Raw genomic sequence first — 18134 nt, 5'->3', positions numbered from 1 at the left:
CAGCTATTTACAAATGATGACATCCTTGTACATGCCAGTGTCTGCAGGGAGAGGTAAAAGATAAAAAATAAATAAAAAAAATTAATGGTCCCACAGTGGGGAAATAACATTAAAATATTTTGATATGATTTTTGGCACTTCTTGCGAGTTTATGACAATGTTTAATATGTTTTTAGGTTGGAGGTTACACTGTTTTAGATTTGAAGGTTTCAGGTTATCATTTAATGTAAATAATTATTAAGTCTTTGTTATATTTCAACAGTGACACAAAAGATGCACATGTCCATGATTGTGAGGACACCAGTGAACATTACAACAGGCATGTAATGCGACTGATTAACAAAGCCTGCCTTGTTTGTCTGTCTCAATTATAAATAGTATTTTTTATATATATTTCTGCAGTGTTTCAGACATCTTGATGTCTCTTCGAAAGAAAGTTGACACAACCAAGACATTTAACATCACTGTGACAAGGCAGGACCTGTTTCAAAGAGGAATTAAACAGTGGTCCAGACAAAAACAGGCTTCCCCAAAGAATCTTCTCAGTGTCTCCTTCATAGGAGAAGATGGAATAGATCAAGGTGCTCTTCGTAAAGAGTTCCTTACAGGTATGTGTTCCCTGCTCAAGCTAAGACAAATGACTAAATGCAAATGTACCAGCTACTGAATATCTTCTAGCAGCAGATTCTTCTTCTACAGAAATGGTTCGTGCAATTGAAAGCCAGTTCTTTGAAGGCAATGGGGAAACGGGCAAAAACCCTAAATACAGTATGTTAGACTACCAGGACTGCAATTTCAAGTATGTGTATTATTAGACATTACAATGATGTAGTAACATTTTTAGATAACATCAATGTTTATTTGTTCTAAAATTAAAAATGTGTATCTTTATTACAAAAGGACTTGTGGGGAGCTTTTGGCAACAAGTCTAGCGCAGGGAGGTCCAGCACCAAACTTTCTCACAAGATGGTGCTATCATTTCCTGTGCCATGGAGAGATTCTCAGTGATGGTGGGCCAGATGAGGTCACTGCTCCAGATATTAAAAGCTTGGTAGAAAGGGTATTGTAGTACCTATACTTTGTGTGGCATACTTTCCCTAGTGTCATGCATTTACAGTTATCAGAAGATATGCTTTTCCTTTGTCAATATCAAGTTGAATTTGTACTTTTAGGTGGAAAATTCAGAGGAAGAAGTGTTGATGGACTTATCAGATGCAATTATGGCATGTGGGTACAGAGGGCCAATAAACATTGGAACAAAAGAGGCTATCACTCAGTACGTTTATCCTGCATAATTTACATTTGTCATAATCAGTACAGTGTCAAGACTACATTGTTTTTTTTTTTTGTTTTTTTTTTTTTTTTGTTTAGGGCTATCACCTTGCATGCAAAGGTGAGGCTGATCCCGATTCTGAACCAGCTACATGAAGGACTGAAGCTCTATGGATTAGATGATTTTTTGAAGCATCACCGACAGATGTGCCAGCAGCTCTTTGTTCCTGGCCACTTAAATGAGGTTAGTAATGTTGCAAATGAAAGTAGTCCACATATTGAATTTCTGTTATAAGCTTGCCTTCTTGTTCAAAGAACTAAACACTATAGAACAATACAAGTTATACATGTAAATCTGACATGAACAAATGTTATTGCACCTGTGAGTGCAATGTGTGTGATTCTTCAGTTTTGAATTACCATTTTGTTAGTATTATGGTGTGGCAAAAGCAAAGCCTCAAAGATGACCCTTTGCCATAACTGATTTTTGCAGTATCACCCACATTAGTCATCCAATATGGACAAACATTTACAGTATTGAGGAAATGTCTTGTATAAATGAATTTTGGTGTACATCTCTGGAAAAGAGAAGGGTGGTGGAAAGCTTTGGAGAGGAGATTCTGAAACATGTTTTCCTTCTTTAGGTGGATTCAAACTTCCTTTTGCGTGCATTGTGTCCTGATTTCAGCGAGAAAGGGTCTGTCAGACGGCAAAGAGAAATGAAAGTAATCAATTTTTTGCAGGATTTCCTACAGAATCTGGAAGACATGGGTAATTTTTTTGTTATTTTTTTTTTCATTCTTTCCTGTTGAGCCTTTTTTTCAACCCATTGTTATGCTTCTGTTTTTCACATAATTTTATGTTTATACAAATGTAATGTTTACATATATATATATATATATATATATATATATATATATATATATATATATATATATATATATATATATATACATACATATATATACATATATATACATATATATACATATATATATATATACATATATACATATATACATATATACATATATATATATATATATATATATATATATATATATGAGAGAGAGAGATTTTTTTTTTTTCAGGACTTCCTTGATTTGTAACCCTGACCATTCTTTGACATTACTCTCATCTCTTAGAAGAAGCAAACAGCAAGGAAAATGAAGAGATTAACCCGGGGAGCCGTGAAAGTCGTGTGCCTGGAACAACTGGTGGTGGGAAGCGCATCTCAGTCCAGAGCTTCTTCCAGTGGGTTACAGGGCAAGCCCACATCCCACTTATTGAAACTGAAAGAGAGGCATTTAAAATAATGGTTGCTTTTGACCATGACTGTGACTCTCACTACGGGGCACATAGCCTTTGCTACCCCATTGTAAATGCATGTGCAGTAGGCATCACATTCCCAGTTCGTCATGCAAGTACCTACAGTGATTTTGAAAACAACTTAACTACAGCCATCTGTCATGGTTATGATTTCAGTAGGTTTTGAGGTACCATTGTTGACTTGTATGACTAGTTGAAGAGATACAATTGACATGTTAAGTTAAAGGTCTCCTGTCAGTCAGTATCAGTGTTTATAAACTGCATTTTATTATATGCTTTGCAAAGTTGTTCAAAATAGGTAGCAAGAGGTAAAGGTTTCTCATGCTTGTGTCTCCATTTTGTTCAATCAACATTTGAACCTCTACCATCTGTTGTTCATTCAACAGACTGTCAAATTCGGGAACTACCAGCACACCATCCACATCTTCGCCGTAATCAGATGCTATGTCCCAGTCAATGTCAGGTTCTTGAATATCCTGTGTATGAGACAATTACATAACACTGAATTAGGCACATTTCCATATTTACAGAATCTTATGTAATCAGATTTGTCCCAAAATCAGCTATTTTGGATCCATCCAATGCTACATTAATTCTGCAGCTTGTTTTAAAAAACTGCTATACTAATGTCTATACTAATGTGATGTAGGAATCATTTTAAATGTAAAACAGGAACCTCAAGATTCTCTGGCTGGTTGATTGGTCGAAGCATCATTCCCACGCACCATATCTGCTCAGGGGTGAAATTCCTTTCTGTTCTCAGGGGGTGGTTATTCCAAGCTTCCACAAAAGCCACTAGGTCAACCTTCAGTTTGGGAAGGACTGCCAGGTGGACTGTGAAAAGATCCTCTGTAAAGGACATGACCATGTTCACAGATCACTTTAAAATGTGTACCATACAAGAAAACACTAAACATTTAATTACCTTTTGAAAATTAAATATTTCACCAATATATTTATACTTTCTTTACTGATTTGAACTATTTCACTACTGACTGTGGCCTCTGCAATTAGTTTGTTATTAATTCATTATTAATTAGCCTTTTGTTTTAGGAGAAAGAAATCCAATCTGGTAGTCCTTGTATTACATGTGTCTGGATGACACTATTTTAATCACCTACACATCTAGATTTTAATCCATCCATCTACATTAATTTTCCCTGATGCATTCCAACCAATCTAATTCAACTGAAGGCCAATTTCTTTCTTGGTTTCTGCCCAACAAAAATTGATGACCATTACCTCTGGAGGACACGTCAAGGAGATGATCCATCTCTAGGACCCGGAGTTCATTGTAATATTTTGATGTCACGCATGTCCTAACATCCCGCCACAAGCGTTCAATTCTATGGAAAAAGACAAAATGTTCAAACTTAACTCTATATACAACACACATATTAACCTTGGAAAAGTGAAGAAAATAAAAAACCTCTGATTATGGACGCTTTTTCCTGACATGAAACTTCCACGGTCAGGTCCACGAACCATGAACATGTATCGGGCAATTTCAACATTCTCCACACCCTGATCACCCCTCACTCTGTTATGGAAAAAAAAAGATCAAATGTTATAATTTGTTTGGACACACAAAAACAACAACAAACAAAACTGAGTGCTACATTTCCTGTCAAAGTGTGTCTGTCTGAAACATGAGACAATTTGAAATAATTACACTAACTTAGATTTGACATGTAATTTTGACATCGCAATAAACATCCAAAAAGTTTGTTCCTGCAATTTACAGTTTAAGTATTCACCTTGAGGGTATTCCGTGTAAATCGGTTGCTTTTTTGAAAGCTGCAAATGCTGTTGATGCTCGGTTGTTTGTTGAAGCCTCCAAACACATAATCTATGATATTGTAAGAACATTTTAGTACACGCATCCACATGTATAGAATAAAACTTAAACAAAACATGGCTGTCTAAATGTGTAGAAGCAAAGAGTGTAAACTTATGCAAAGAAAAATCTTACCTTTCTGGAGTAGCCATCAACTGCACCAAAAAGTACAATGTTGTATCTGGTGGACATGAACACTACATGAACGCTCTCTTTCTGGATTTACAATTTACAAAATAGCATGACATGTTAACATGTTGTTAATGTGTGTTGTTATCAGTGTATTTCTCATAGCATCAGACAATGTGTACAACTGTACTAACCTTATCAACTTATGTTTAGTGTCCACATGCCAGAGAGAAAGGGGCCCCCTCACAGAGTATGCTGTGCGCACAACACAGCCAAGTCCAGCCAGTCTAGAAAGCACCCCAAATGAGTCCACTCGGTGCATTGATGCAGCCACTCTCCTCCACTGGACGTTGATTCCCATTGTCTTGAGCCTCCCTTTGACCATACGATATCCTGCTGTTGGCATTTCCTTTTTTATAAGTTGGACTGCATCATCCAGCTCCTGGTCAGTGACACTGCTGTATTTTTGTCTAGCGGAGAGGTTATATTCCCTCATTCGTCGAGTGAGTGTCCTGACTGACACACCAAGCAATTTGGCAATACAGTCCACAGTCAGATTCAAGTCCAGGAGCTCAGCAATCCTTTCTCTCTCTATAACGTACCTGGGACGCCCCATCTCTCCAGCTACAGTTTCAACAGTGTTGTTATTGAGTTCTGTATATTCAATGTGCTCCGTCACTAGCCTGAGGAATTCCTTTATGGCCTGTACAAGTTCTGGGGAGATATTTACATGTCTGGAAAGTGCTTCCCAGAGGTACAGCTCTTGCCGACATGTGAACTGTAAAAAATCCAAGTCAAGAGGTGCTCTTGAAAGGGCTGACTCCAGCTTTGTTAGGAGCCTGGAAAGAATCTCATGTCTGACAATGGCCTGCGCACACAGAAACATATCACATTGAAATACACACATATATACACATATAAAGTTATTATTATTGAAAGTACATATTAGCAGATTAAAAATGCCAAACACAACAGGGAATTATTGTGTCTGTAAATACACCAAAATGTTATTAAAAAGAACAGCACACAAGAATAAGCACATAAACATAGCAGCCAGACATCATGAATTATATTATACTATAACTGATAAAGTCCATATAAGAGAGTGTTTCAGTAAAATGTTGGATTATAAACAACAACTCTAGAGTAATGTTAGTATTTACCTTTAACTCTTCATTTGTTGCCGTCATCGTCGCTATGTTGGAACCGCCACACACACAAGTAAACACAGTTAGCCGCTTTGCTTGTAGTTCCTCATTAATCTATAAATACACGCATCGGTTGAAAATGAAAAATACCGGATAATGACATTACAAAAGAACTCACCTAATTTACCTAGCATCAATAGAGAAATGCCTCGACACTTGTTGCTTGTGTGGCAAGCTAGGGGGAGCCAGAGGTTATATACACACACATTAGCTCAGAGTGCTATACAGGCTAAAAGCCGGTAAATCATAATTAGTTGCAGACAACGCCACCCTGGGACTTTCACCGCAGGGAATAACAGGAACTCCAACAAAGCACACAGGTTCGTTATATTAAGGAGGCGTGAGACCAGCGTCCAAATAATTAAACAATTTTTATTGTTTAAAAATAAATAAAACAAAACAAGACTAAAAGAAACTCACGGTCCAATAATAAAAGATGGCGGAAGCTTACCGGGAGGAAGGTGGGCCAAACAAAGTGAAGGGAGCCAAACTAAGACCACCCCAGACACACGTGCAAGATAACCACTCTTCACACAGCACTTTGGCCACACAGCACAGGCAGACGTGCTCAGCATGCAAAGGAGGGGAGGCGCAAACCAGGAAAAGGGACCCACATCGTTAAGGCACCACCAACTCCTACGGTTTCCGGCCACTAAAAGAAAGAATAAAATACAATTAGTATAAGAACCATGAAGTTTGGGCACGCCAAAATAAAAGACAATAAATAAACAAACATAAAACTGTTGCAATATAAAATATCCACACAGGAAGCCACCCGCCAAGATCAGTCTTCGTTGCGGGCCTCGTCCCAGGCTTCCAGTGGAACAGCAAACAATAAAATGCGTCCCCAATAACTTAAAAAGGATCCAACAAATTAAAATAAGCAAAGCAGCATCAATCAGCCGAGCAGCGGTCTGTCGGCGTGGGGAATGGCTGTGAAACTCCTGATCCACACGCCACCGCGGACCGCTGTCTGTCTTCTAAGCGGTGGCTGTGTCGTTAAAATGCCGTCAGATAAATCCCCCCGAATGACGGGGGTTTGCCACACCCGGAAGTCGGCTCCGCGCGAGAGGCAGGCACGATACGTGAGTTTTCCCTACAGGAGCACAGCCGGTTAACGTCCATTTAGCCAGACAACCCAGTACAAGGGAAAGCAAAGTTAACCTACCACAGCAGTCTTGGTTTGAGAGCTTGTTTCACGCGCAGTGGCGATAATACCCGCAACAGCCGGAAGTCAGGTGACCTGTCGACCAGATGAACTTCCCAAAGCTGGCTCTACGCCTGCTTAAATATGTCGCCCCCTCTGCTGATTGGTTAATATTGCAGCCACTCACCTCATACTGCCACACTTGCTTATTTGCCGCGTTTTCTTCTTCTTCTTCTTCTTCTTCTTCTTCTTCTTCTTGTCTATGACCGGAAATTGTCTTGCAGGAAAAAAAATGATGTCCGTGAGGGCGGGATCGGGGCTGAAAGTGACCAATCATAAGAAGGACAAGGCTCAACCCCCCCACGTCTCCTGATCCGCCCCCAAGTGTCAAAAGTGTTTTCTCCGCGCGCAGAGCTTCACCTCGAGAGCATAAACGGCGAGAGAGAGAGCGCGCGCAGGTGGAGTCCTGCTTGCGCAGAGCTGACACCCTCGCTCGCAGCCTGTAGTGTAACGTCTGAAGAGTTAGATTGTGCACAGACTTCATATCTACGTGTGTGAGACAGTTAGATTGTGCGCGCAAAGTTAATATCTACGCGTGTGAGAGAGTGTCATTTTATCGTGGGTGTGTTACTGCGCCCCCTAGACTTATGGCTTAAATCTGACACCATAGGGAGGCCTCAGCTAGAACAACAGGTGCATCCACACCCAACCATGTTTCAGTTAAAAACAAACAGTCTAGTTTGTTGTCTAAAATCAGGTCATTGACAATAAAAGACTTATTTAACAGAGAGCGTATATTTAAAAGTGCCATGTTGAGTGTGACTGGTGACATTTGAACTGAAGAGGCAGGTACTGGTTGACATTTTGGGAGAGGCCTGAGATTATTGATGTTTACGGTATGATATGGTTTGTGGAGGTGTGGTTGCTCTCTGAATGTGATGATGACATGAATTGATGAACTGTTTGGAGGAATGTTAGGTCCTAGTTCAGTATTGCGAACTTTGCTGTTAAAAGTGGAACTGAGTAAGTAGGAGCTGGGACCAGGGGGGCATCAATACATGACGGACAGGTCAGCAGGTGCAGTGGGTTTGGTGTGATGAGTGGGCTGGGTGCAGTGGTGCTGTACACCAAATGCCAAATTGGCGGACAGAAGACGGCAGCCCCGCGAGTTGAGGTGAAGCCCGTCAGCCCCAAAAAGATGCCTTCCCTCCCAGAAAGCATCAAAGTTGTTAATAAAACCCAGGCTGTGGGAACTACAGGCGGAGGAGAGCCAGGTGTTGAGGCTGAGCAACCTGTTGAAGCAGCCTATCCCTCTGCCGCAAGTGGGGGTGGGGCCAGAAATAAAAACATTTACCTGATACTGTCCAAGCAACCCGAAAAGATGGAGGAAATCCAGCTTTAACAGCTCGGACTGCTGTTTACGGCAGGGGCGTCTCCAGGATTTTGACACATCTGGGGCTTAGCCCAGAAGAGAAAATCAGATGAGCGTGCGAAGCGCGGTCTGAAATTTTCCGATGTAGAGACATGCTCCACATACCCTACAGGTATCTGTTTATCTGGATTCAATTGATTAAGGTATTTCATTGTTACCAGTTAATACAAAATAGGCTAGCAATTTGGCAACTGAAAAATGACACAAACAAAATGAGAAATGTTCATTAGAAACCATGTTTCTTCCTGTTGGCTGGAAACCAAAAATACCACATAGGCCTGAGGAGAAGACGGACCCACGACATCCATTATTCGTTCGTATATATTGTATATTCGTATCAGTTATTAGGGTCCATAATTTTTCTGTTAGAAATTTACCCAGTTAAGTTTCCATATCATTTATTAGTCAGATCTGATATTCACTTTTATCAACAATTCAACATAGAGATTAACTTAAAGGTATGCCAAAGTGAATATTAAAAAAATAACATAATTATTACTTTTCCAAGCAATCCTTTTTTTATATTAAGTTCTAACTCTGTTACTAACACCATGACTTTTTTTGAGAAGTAATTAGGAACTATAATTAATCTCAGTCATTTTCAGAAACAAGCTAACTACCTTCAATATCCCTTGCACTTCTCTGTATGATGGCAGCAGCATTTGAAGAAGAAGCAGCAGCAGCGCCATCTTGATCATCATCATCTGAGAAAAAGTGTGTTAAATTAATAAGCTGAAAATAATGCAATCCCATAACCACAGATCATCAAATGAATGACCTGTTTTGAAATTAGTTTGCACCAATGTACTAACATTAGCTAGGTAACAACACATTGGTTTTCCATTTAGCACAAGTTAGTGTTATTTAGCACTTAACTTTGACTCTCAGGGTGAAGGACAATAATTTTCATTAATAAAAATACTAATTAACAGTTATACATTTATACATTTATATATATATATATATATATATATATATATATATATATGTACAGGCTTGCTGTTGGGTCATGGCATCTTTGAGTGACATTTATTCAGTTGTATATTTACTTCTTTTTTTTTCTTTTAATGTTGCTTTAAAGTGCTTGTGTTGTCTGTTATGGTATGAACGATTTAGTATCATAATTATATTTTGTATGTGTTGTATGCTCTGTATGAGTTTCTGCTCATTTACTGTATGTATTAAGATGTGTTTGGTGCGAATTTTATATATTGTCACTTCTGAAAATCTGAAGACAAGACCCCAGGAAGAACAGCAGCTGCTTTGCAAAAGCTAATGGGGATCTTAATCAATTAAACATTAAACAGCTACAGTAAAGGAGGCAGGCTGTGCAGGATTCCTGTCTGCCAGCTACAGTAGCTGCTACCATGCATGAAAAAGAAAATAAACATAATGGTCAACGTTATAGCCCAACTTGAACTTTAACTACTTTCCTAGTCTAGAAGAAGCCCAAGCTTTTACTACTTTTACCTACTTTTAGGTACATACAAAGTCCTCAAAGTCCTCTGTATTTACAGACCGAAGCTAATATCAGATCATTTTGTCCCATGTAATATCAACTAGCTGCTAGCTAGCTAGCTAGCTAGGGTTACCCCACCCCACCCCCCCGCGAAATTACACAGGTTTACAAAGTCATTTCTATTCCCATTACCTCTTTGACTGCTTGCAACCTTTGGGGTAAATAACTGGGATATTTTTTTCTGTGACATCGTCCTGCCTGGCTGCCTCATGGATGTATTATAGGAATACATCCTATAATACATCCATGGGCTGCCTCTGTGCGCCCGGTGCTTGCCTGACGCCATGAATGACGTTACGTGCAACCTGGAAGCATGTTAACCACTTGCGTGCCAAAGCCAAAGTCGCAGCTTACAAAACAAGAAAAATGAAATAGAATAAATAAATAATGACAATAGTAATAATAAAACATGTCCAAAAACACTGTTTTATTGAAGCATTCAGTATGAGATTTGTTTGAACTTTGAAGATGTCATCAAAAAATAAATAATTATATAAATAAAAAATAAATAAATAAAATATTATATCCGGGGCTAATTAAAAAACATCCGTGGCTTTAGCCCCGAATGTTTTAGCCTAGGGACGCCACTGGTTTACGGATATCGTTGGTGCCTACGTGGATTATGATCCTGTTGGCCTGCGGCTGGGACCTCAGGATGCCCGGGATTCTGTCGACGATGTCCATAATAGTGGCTCCCGGGAACGACAGGGTGAGCGCCCCCCTCATCCGCACGTTCCTCACGATGGAATCCCCAATAATGAGCGTGGAGTGAGGAGGATCCGCCGGGGGGCAAGGGGGACCGGTGGTTCGCCCATCCATGACGTCCACGTCATGGCGCCGGGGTTGTGATCTGGACGGCGATGAAACAGCCGAATCACGGGGGCGGTTGTCCGGCAGGTGAGAGTTGGTCCGCGGCTGCTCCATGGGCCTGCTTCTCCGTGGAGCCGGAGTAAAGTGCAGCTCCCTGCGGCGAGTTCTGACAGCAGCGTGGGACTGCCCGTCACGGCTCCGGGAGCAGGATGGTAGCGACCCCGGTGACACAGCAGGATGGCAAGGGCCAGCGGCCAGAGGAGGAAAATCCACAAGATCCAGGACGTTGAACTTGTTCTCCAGGGATACGCCGTCAGTGAGGGGAGAGCATGAAAGACGGCTCGCCCGGTCCTTTCTGCAGCCGTTGCGGGTCCCGACCTCGGTCCACGGCTCCGGCTGGAGTGGAGTGGAGCTGACCGGAACTCTGGGTCTAGCCCCAAGTTGGAACCAGCGGTTCTCGCCAATGACAGGAGCACCAGCAACGCAGGCATCTGTTGTGTTTGTGTGCCTGGATGGACTATTGGTGGGAGCCTGGGACACATCACCTGGATAGGGCGCTGTGTCAGCTAGCTGAGCACTAGTAGCCGCGGCTTTAGTTTGGCCGAGGAGGATTGTATCCAGTTCGTGTTCAGCCTCCTGGATTTGGTAAAGAGTGGAAATTCTCTGTTCCATCTCGATCACCTTCTGGCTCAGGTTGATGCAACTTTCACAATTGGATGTCGAGGTAAGTGGAGCCATGACTAGGGATGGTGAAACCGAGGCCTCATGAATCATCGAGCCAACTTTGACCCAAATGCTTGAAAATGGCTTAGTGTTCTGAATCATTTGACCAAACCAAAGAGCTCCATCTGCTGGCTGTGGGAGTCTGATGTATCAGAAGGACAGCGTTGACACCTCACATCTGTCGTCCCTATCTCAACTTTGAATACGTGTTATTAAACGATACGTAATCTACCATCCGAGTGAATATTTATTTTCTGTTGTTCATATAAATAACAAGGAGGGGTATTAGGTAACATTTGTTTAGGTAACAGAATTGTGGTGTAACTTAAGTAAACCAATCTGTAATGATAGTAGTTACTCAGTGGGAAGTCATGAGGGAAGGAGTGTTTGTTTAACGGGTATAGTGACTGTGTTATTTTATACAGTTGTAATAAAAGTGTTTACTGTTTTATGTGTCTTATTATTTATAATAGATATTGCAAATGCGTGTTATCGTCTACCTCATGAGTTGTTTTCTTTTGTATAGCTGATCGTTCTTAAATGTGGCACAACAGTTTATAGCACACTGCACATTTATGTACATAGATTATTTATTCAGTTTTTTTTTTTTGTTATCTTTATCTTCCGTCTAGTTTTTTTTATTGTTTATTTTTTATTTTATAATTTATGGCATTCAGGTTGGACGGCAAAGTAAGATTTTCATTGTTCAGGGAAACTTGTTTCCTTACTGTGCAAATGACAAAGACACTTTGAATCTTGAAATGTATTATGGGAAAAAAAACTTTGGTAACTTTGTGATGTTCCATAGATTTTTATTTAAAAACGTATTTTCTGTCAGGCTTCAGTCTGCTCCTCTTCTGGTACACTACATCTCCAGCTTTGGAGAGGTTGCACCTGAAAGAAACACAAGAACAAAATTGTAATTAACCAAGTTTAAAATCATTAAATTCTCTGCTTATGGTGATCAGAAACCAGCTTGGTGTCTAAGGTCCTGCAGGTGGTGGTTTTTCCTCTGCAGCTGTAGACTGAGACGTTTCCTCTGATGCTTCTGGTTGAAGTTTATGATTAACTTTAAAGTCTGCTCTTTGTAAGACTATTTAAAAAACATCTATATAAAGAAAGGGGAATTAAGCTTACCTGTGATGTTGAAGGCACCGCCTGCTCCGTCCTTCTCTCATACTCCGAGCTCCTTCAGCAGTTACCATGGCAACGACGTCTCGCAGACGTTTGTTTCCACAAATCTCTAAAAGCTAAATGTGATTCAATATAAGCTCATGCTGATGTGATGCTTTTCCTACATTTCTTTTCAAAATGCAATGTCGCACAATCGCTACAGAATCTCCTCTCAAAAACCCGCGATCTCCTCAGCGTTTGGAATCTGAGAGATTGACAAGCCCGGTCCCTTCAAAGATCCCGCTTGCTGCTCGATACGCGCTGATGACGTAACGAGGCCTCGTTTGGTCTATCACGTGACTTTTGGCATGCTGAATCAATGCTCAGAGACAATGCTCGAAACACTTCCGTGTCACATGCTCGACACGTGATCGAGCAGACGGTTCGAGCATAACATCCCTAGCCATGACTCACCGGTAACCAGGAAGCTTCCCTGTTGTGTGTCGGTGGCGGTGAGGACCCAGTTGCAGGCGGATCAGGCAGGATCTGCACGCACTCAAGCCTCCTCTGATTTCTGGTTAAAACTGTTCTTTATAAAACCAGAATATTAAAAGCTACAGGTAAAAATAGTGTGACTGTACGAATTCAGATTTTTAAAAGGCTTAAAACAGACTTAAAACTGCTAAAAGCCAATAAAAATTAAGGAAAGTCGGGCAGAGCGTCTTGTGCAGCGTCTTGTCATCTGGTTGGAATGTCTTGTATGAGAGACTCCTTATTTTGTTCAAGTTGAAGTTGTTTTTGCTCCAATTCTGCAACATTTGCTGGACTGTGTTTAAAGTGGCCAACAACTTTCCTGCATTTGGCCAGAACATTGTCAAACAGGCTGTTCTGCAAACACACTGTGATGGAACGCTGCAGACTGTGCGCAACACAGGGGACGTGTTCAAAAGGTAGATGTCTTGCAGCAGCAATCATATTTCTAGCTCTGTCTGTGCTAAGTGTACTAATTTTATCTGAAATGCCCCACTGCTCTGCGACATGAATAAAATGTTCTGCACATGTTTCAGCAAAATGTCTCTCTGATGTCTTCATTACCGTCAGAGCATGTGAGTGCAGTTTCCACTGCGCATCAATATAGTGAGCTGTAACTCCGAGGTAATTATGGTTACCCAGTGATGTCCAGTAGTCTCCAGTGAGAGCAATAGTTGGTGCCTGTTGTAATGCTGCCACTTTTGTGGTCCTCTCCTTTTCATACAACTCATGTATTCTTCTTGTGACTGTATGTCTGGAGGGAAGCTCATATGCGCCGTCATTAGCTGCGATCCTAAGAACGTTTCTCAGACCCACATCCTCTACAGTACTAATTGGCCTGCAGTTTGTTGCTATCCACCTCGCAATAGCATTTGTTAGCTTGTCTTGCTTTTTTTTATCAATAGTTTTCCCGCACGCTGCATCCGGCGTCGTCTGCTGAAGCCTCCCTGCCCCTTCTGTTTGGGGTGGTGCTTTGCTAGCGTCAACGCCGTGTATAGCGTTTAAATGATACTTCAGACTCGAAGTACTCCGGTGATAGGACATCTTAGCTTTGCAGTAGTTACAAATAACTTTGGTCCTATTAAATCCGCCATCTGGAAGTTGTTTAAAATGAAAATGTCCATATAGAATTTCTTTCTCCATTTTACCATTTACGTACTGTGGCCGGTTGGTGAGGTAGTCGATGGTCCACGCAGCTAACTTTCCATCCACTCCAGCTCCTTCCAGCTTCCCCCGCAGCAGCGCCGGCTGGATGGTGTTAAACGCACTGGAGAAGTCAAAAAACATGACTCTCACGACGCTCCCAGCGGTCTCCAGGTGAGCCAGCGCCCTGTGCAGTAGGTAGATGACAGCATCATCCACCCCGATGTTTGGCCTGTAGGCAAACTGCAGCGGGTCCATCGCGGTGCACACCACGGAGCGGAGGTGACCGAGGATGAGCCTCTCCATGGTCTTCATCAGGTGGGAGGTCAAGGCGACGGGTCTGTAATGGTTCGGTTCCTTCGCGTGTGATATCTTAGGAACCGGAACCACACAGGAGGTCTTCCACAGGACAGGGACCTTCTCCAGGCTGAGGCTCAGGTTAAAGATGTACCTGAGCACCTCACAGAGCTGGTCTGCACAGGTCCTGAGCAGCCTGGGGCTGATGCCGTCGGGTCCTGCAGCTTTCCTGTTCTTCAGCCGCCTCAGTTCTCTCCTCACCTGGGCCGATGTAGGGGAGAGGGGGGAGGTGGAGGGCAGTGGGGGGCTGGTGGTGGAGTCCATTGGTGTGGAGTGGAGATGGGGGGTAGGTGAAAGTGGAGGTGAAGATGAAGGTGGTCGGGGGAAGGGGATGGTTGACGCTGGACTGAGAATGTGTGAAGAGGAGGGAGGGGGGGCAGAGGGAGTGGGGTTAGAATCAAATCTGTTAAAAAACAGATTTAAATCATTGGTCCAGCGCTGGTCTCCATCAGCTGTCCCTCTGGCACCGCTCTGTCCAAATCCAGAGATCTCCTTGAGCCCTCTCCACACGTCCCGTGTGTTCTTCTGCTCCAGCCGCTCCTCCAGCTTCTTCCTGTAGCTGTCCTTGGCTCGCCTGATCTTGTACTGGAGTTCATGCTGAACTCTCCTCTGCTCCTCTCTGTCCCCTGAAATGAAAGCCCTCTTTTTCTGGTTCAGCAGGACTTTAAGCTCAGGGGTCACCCAGGGTTTGTTGTTGGAGAAACACCGCACCCTCCGGGTTGGCACAGTGTTCTCCACACAGAAGTTGATGTAGTCCGTGATGCAGTGGGTCAGGCCATCAATGTCCTCTCCATGAGAGCTGCAGAGTGTCTCCCAGTCTGTGGTTTGGAAACAGTCTCTCAGTCTCTCATTGGCCTCATCGGTCCACACTTTCACAGACTTCTTCTGTGCCAGCTGTCTTCTCACCCTGGGTGTGTATTCAGGGAGCAGATGTACGAGGTTGTGATCAGAGCGTCCAAGCTGGGGGAGGGGGGCGGAGGTGTATGCGTCCTTCACATTAGCATACAGTAGGTCCAGCGTCTTGTTCTCCCTGGTGTGGCACTTCACGTACTGGACCAAAGTAGGGAGAGTGGCAGAGAGCGAGGTGTGATTGAAATCCCCGCTGATGAGCAGGAGGGACTGCGGGTGGCGAGTCTGCATCCGAGTCACTGCGCTGTGGAGCAGCTCACAAGCAGCTATCAATATTATTTGACACAATGAACTCTTGGCAGAGAAAGGACTTGTTTGTTAGGGACCTCACATTGAGAAGACAAAAATTAGTTGTGCGTGGGGTAAGAAAAGGAGTAGTAATTTTAACCTGAATTAGGTTTTTTCTAAGGCAAAAAGGAACAAATGATTTTAATTTGGACCCAATGGCACCATGGATTCTCTCCCGTACAGCTGTTCTAATGGGAAATACCTGCAGTGGCCAGCAGGAGGCGACCTCAGCGGCGGTGGAATGTGCAGTCATCGGAGAAGAAGAGGCTGAGGTCACAGTGGGAGTGTTTGATGTAAACGTAAACAGTCATGCACGTGTGCAAGTTTGCACCGCGTGTTGCATATTGGCCGCAAGTATGCGACAACCCGACCTGTTCAGATGAAGGCCATCTCCACAAAACAATGAGGCACGGTTCCAAAATAAATTAAAATTGTCAATAATTGTCATTATGGGAACTGAAGACTGAGTGGAGCCAAGTATTAAGTCCAAGTATTCTGCTAAACCGGCCTGCGCCGCGGGACAACGTGGGAATGGGGCCTGAAATGAAGACACTCAGTCTTACAGAGTCGAGGAAAGTGAGAAGCTCAATGAAGTGTTTTTAGTGATTTCCGAATGCTTGTGTGCTGTATCATTAGTCCCCACGTGAAATTATGAGCCAGTGGACTGTGACAGGAGCTGACTGCCGGATGACCGGGAGTTTACTTAGAATATCGGAGACTGAAGCACCAGGAAAACAGTGCGTAACTGTATTGAAAAATCGGATGTGTTTTTTATGATTGAATCTCCAACTATCACCTTAGTAGGAGAGAAGAGTGGCCTTGGTGGGGATGAATGTTAAACACGTGAGGCTACATTCCCTGAACTCCCGCTGTAGCCGGGTCAGCGCCGTGAGCTCGTCGGTCTTGTTGGAGAGGGAACGAACGTTTCCCATAATCACAGAGGGTAAATATGGCCTGTACCTCCCCTTCCTCTCCTGGAGCTTTCTTCCTGCTCTGCAGCCTCTTCTTTTTCTCCGTATCTCCGCGGGAATCTCCGGCTTCTCCCCGTAGAGAAGAGCAGTGCTGCTCAGAGCTAACAGCTGGTCCCTGGTGTAAACAATGGAGCCGTGGCTGAAACCAAAGGTGTCCCCCGCCGAAGTTTGGAAAAGTGCCAAAAGAAGCAGAAATCCAAATAGAAAAGTAATAAAAGTAGGCTTCCCATGTGCAGAATTGCACCTGGTACTGACTACTGTAAAGGAAAAAAGAAAGAAAAAAGAAAAGCACGTCTAAAAACCATAGAAAACGCTAAAAAAAAAAGGAAAAGAGGAGGCAGAGCTGTGGTAACATGCAGCTGCTCGCACAGCGCCATGTTGTTTACAAGAGAATAAACAAACAAAGAAATAAAACAACTAAAGAAAAAAACCTTGAGTTAATAAAAGTTGCTCATGGGAATAAAACAACGAGAAACGTCATAGAAAGCCGGAGAGAGAGAGAGAGAGAGCGAGCACCAGACATAGAAACAGGAAGTGTCTCAGGAGTAGTCGTACCATGAAGTGCATTTCTGTTTGAGACATTTTATTTAAGTTGTCCATCTCAACCATGTGGAACGTTTTGGTCCTCGGTAAGACACATTATGTAAAATATAGATCTTAATACTCTTTTTCTTTACTTAACAAATATATAATTTTATAGAGTTAAACTTTTCTGTCAGTATATTTCAGTAAACATTTTAAAGAACCATGTTTTCTATTTCTTACAGTCACTTCTCTCAGCATCTCATCTCCACTTGCTGCAGGTGAGTTTATTCTGTTGTCTACAACACACATTAAACCTTCTTCCATTTTTAGTGAAATATGAACACATGTTGTATGTGTTTAAAGGTCTGATCAGATTAGCCGGGCCTGGGTCGACCAGATGTTCTGGAAGAGTTGAAATCTACTACAGTGGTACGTGGGGAACGGTCTGTGACGATGACTGGGACAAAAATGATGCTAACGTGGTTTGTAGACAGTTGGGCTGTGGGACAGCAACCAGGGCCCCCGGTTCAGCCCACTTTGGTGAAGGAACTGGTCAAATCTGGCTGGATGAGGTGGTCTGTTCAGGACGTGAAGGCTCTCTATTAAACTGTCAGCACAGAGGATTTGGGACACACGACTGTAAACACAGTGAGGATGCTGGTGTCGTCTGTTCAGGTGAGGAAAACTTCATCGTGAATTACTATGATGCTACTTAAACATATGAGGCATAGGAGCTCTTGGTGCTGGTATCCTGTAGCGAGCAGCACATCCTTCAAACAATTTCATCTTACAAATGCAGGTCTTTCTAAATAGTTAAGGAGACTGTGTGAGTCACAACATGCTGATAAAATCTCTTACACCTCTAAATAAGCGTACCGAGCACAAAGTCAT

General features: G+C 42.6%; 1 protein-coding gene and 3 long non-coding RNA genes across 4 annotated transcripts; 3 read left to right on the top strand and 1 right to left on the bottom strand.

Annotated features, from left to right (window-relative positions):
* The first annotated feature begins 344 nt into the window (after positions 1-344).
* LOC121648141 (G2/M phase-specific E3 ubiquitin-protein ligase-like) lies at positions 345-1069 on the top strand. Its single transcript, XM_041998099.1, has 3 exons — positions 345-608; positions 700-799; positions 901-1069. Exons 1-3 carry the CDS (start codon positions 419-421, stop codon positions 1067-1069), a joined length of 459 nt encoding a protein of 152 aa, XP_041854033.1. The 5' UTR covers positions 345-418.
* A 118-nt stretch (positions 1070-1187) lies between these two features.
* LOC121631782 lies at positions 1188-2432 on the top strand. The gene is made up of 4 exons (XR_006008796.1): positions 1188-1276; positions 1372-1516; positions 1917-1997; positions 2364-2432. It is a non-coding gene; the product is annotated as an uncharacterized LOC121631782 (long non-coding RNA).
* Positions 2433-4381: 1949 nt separating this feature from the next.
* Positions 4382-5030, bottom strand: LOC121632009. Its single transcript, XR_006008850.1, has 3 exons — positions 4762-5030; positions 4574-4619; positions 4382-4450 (listed from the first exon to the last, which is right to left on the bottom strand). It is a non-coding gene; the product is annotated as an uncharacterized LOC121632009 (long non-coding RNA).
* Positions 5031-17162: 12132 nt separating this feature from the next.
* LOC121634632 lies at positions 17163-17762 on the top strand. The gene is made up of 3 exons (XR_006009267.1): positions 17163-17347; positions 17486-17521; positions 17607-17762. It is a non-coding gene; the product is annotated as an uncharacterized LOC121634632 (long non-coding RNA).
* Positions 17763-18134: the final 372 nt, after the last annotated feature.

Source organism: Melanotaenia boesemani, chromosome 2, assembly GCF_017639745.1.
Source record: "Melanotaenia boesemani isolate fMelBoe1 chromosome 2, fMelBoe1.pri, whole genome shotgun sequence".
NCBI classification, from domain to species: domain Eukaryota; kingdom Metazoa; phylum Chordata; class Actinopteri; order Atheriniformes; family Melanotaeniidae; genus Melanotaenia; species Melanotaenia boesemani.
This window is presented reverse-complemented; position numbering and strand designations above follow the sequence as displayed.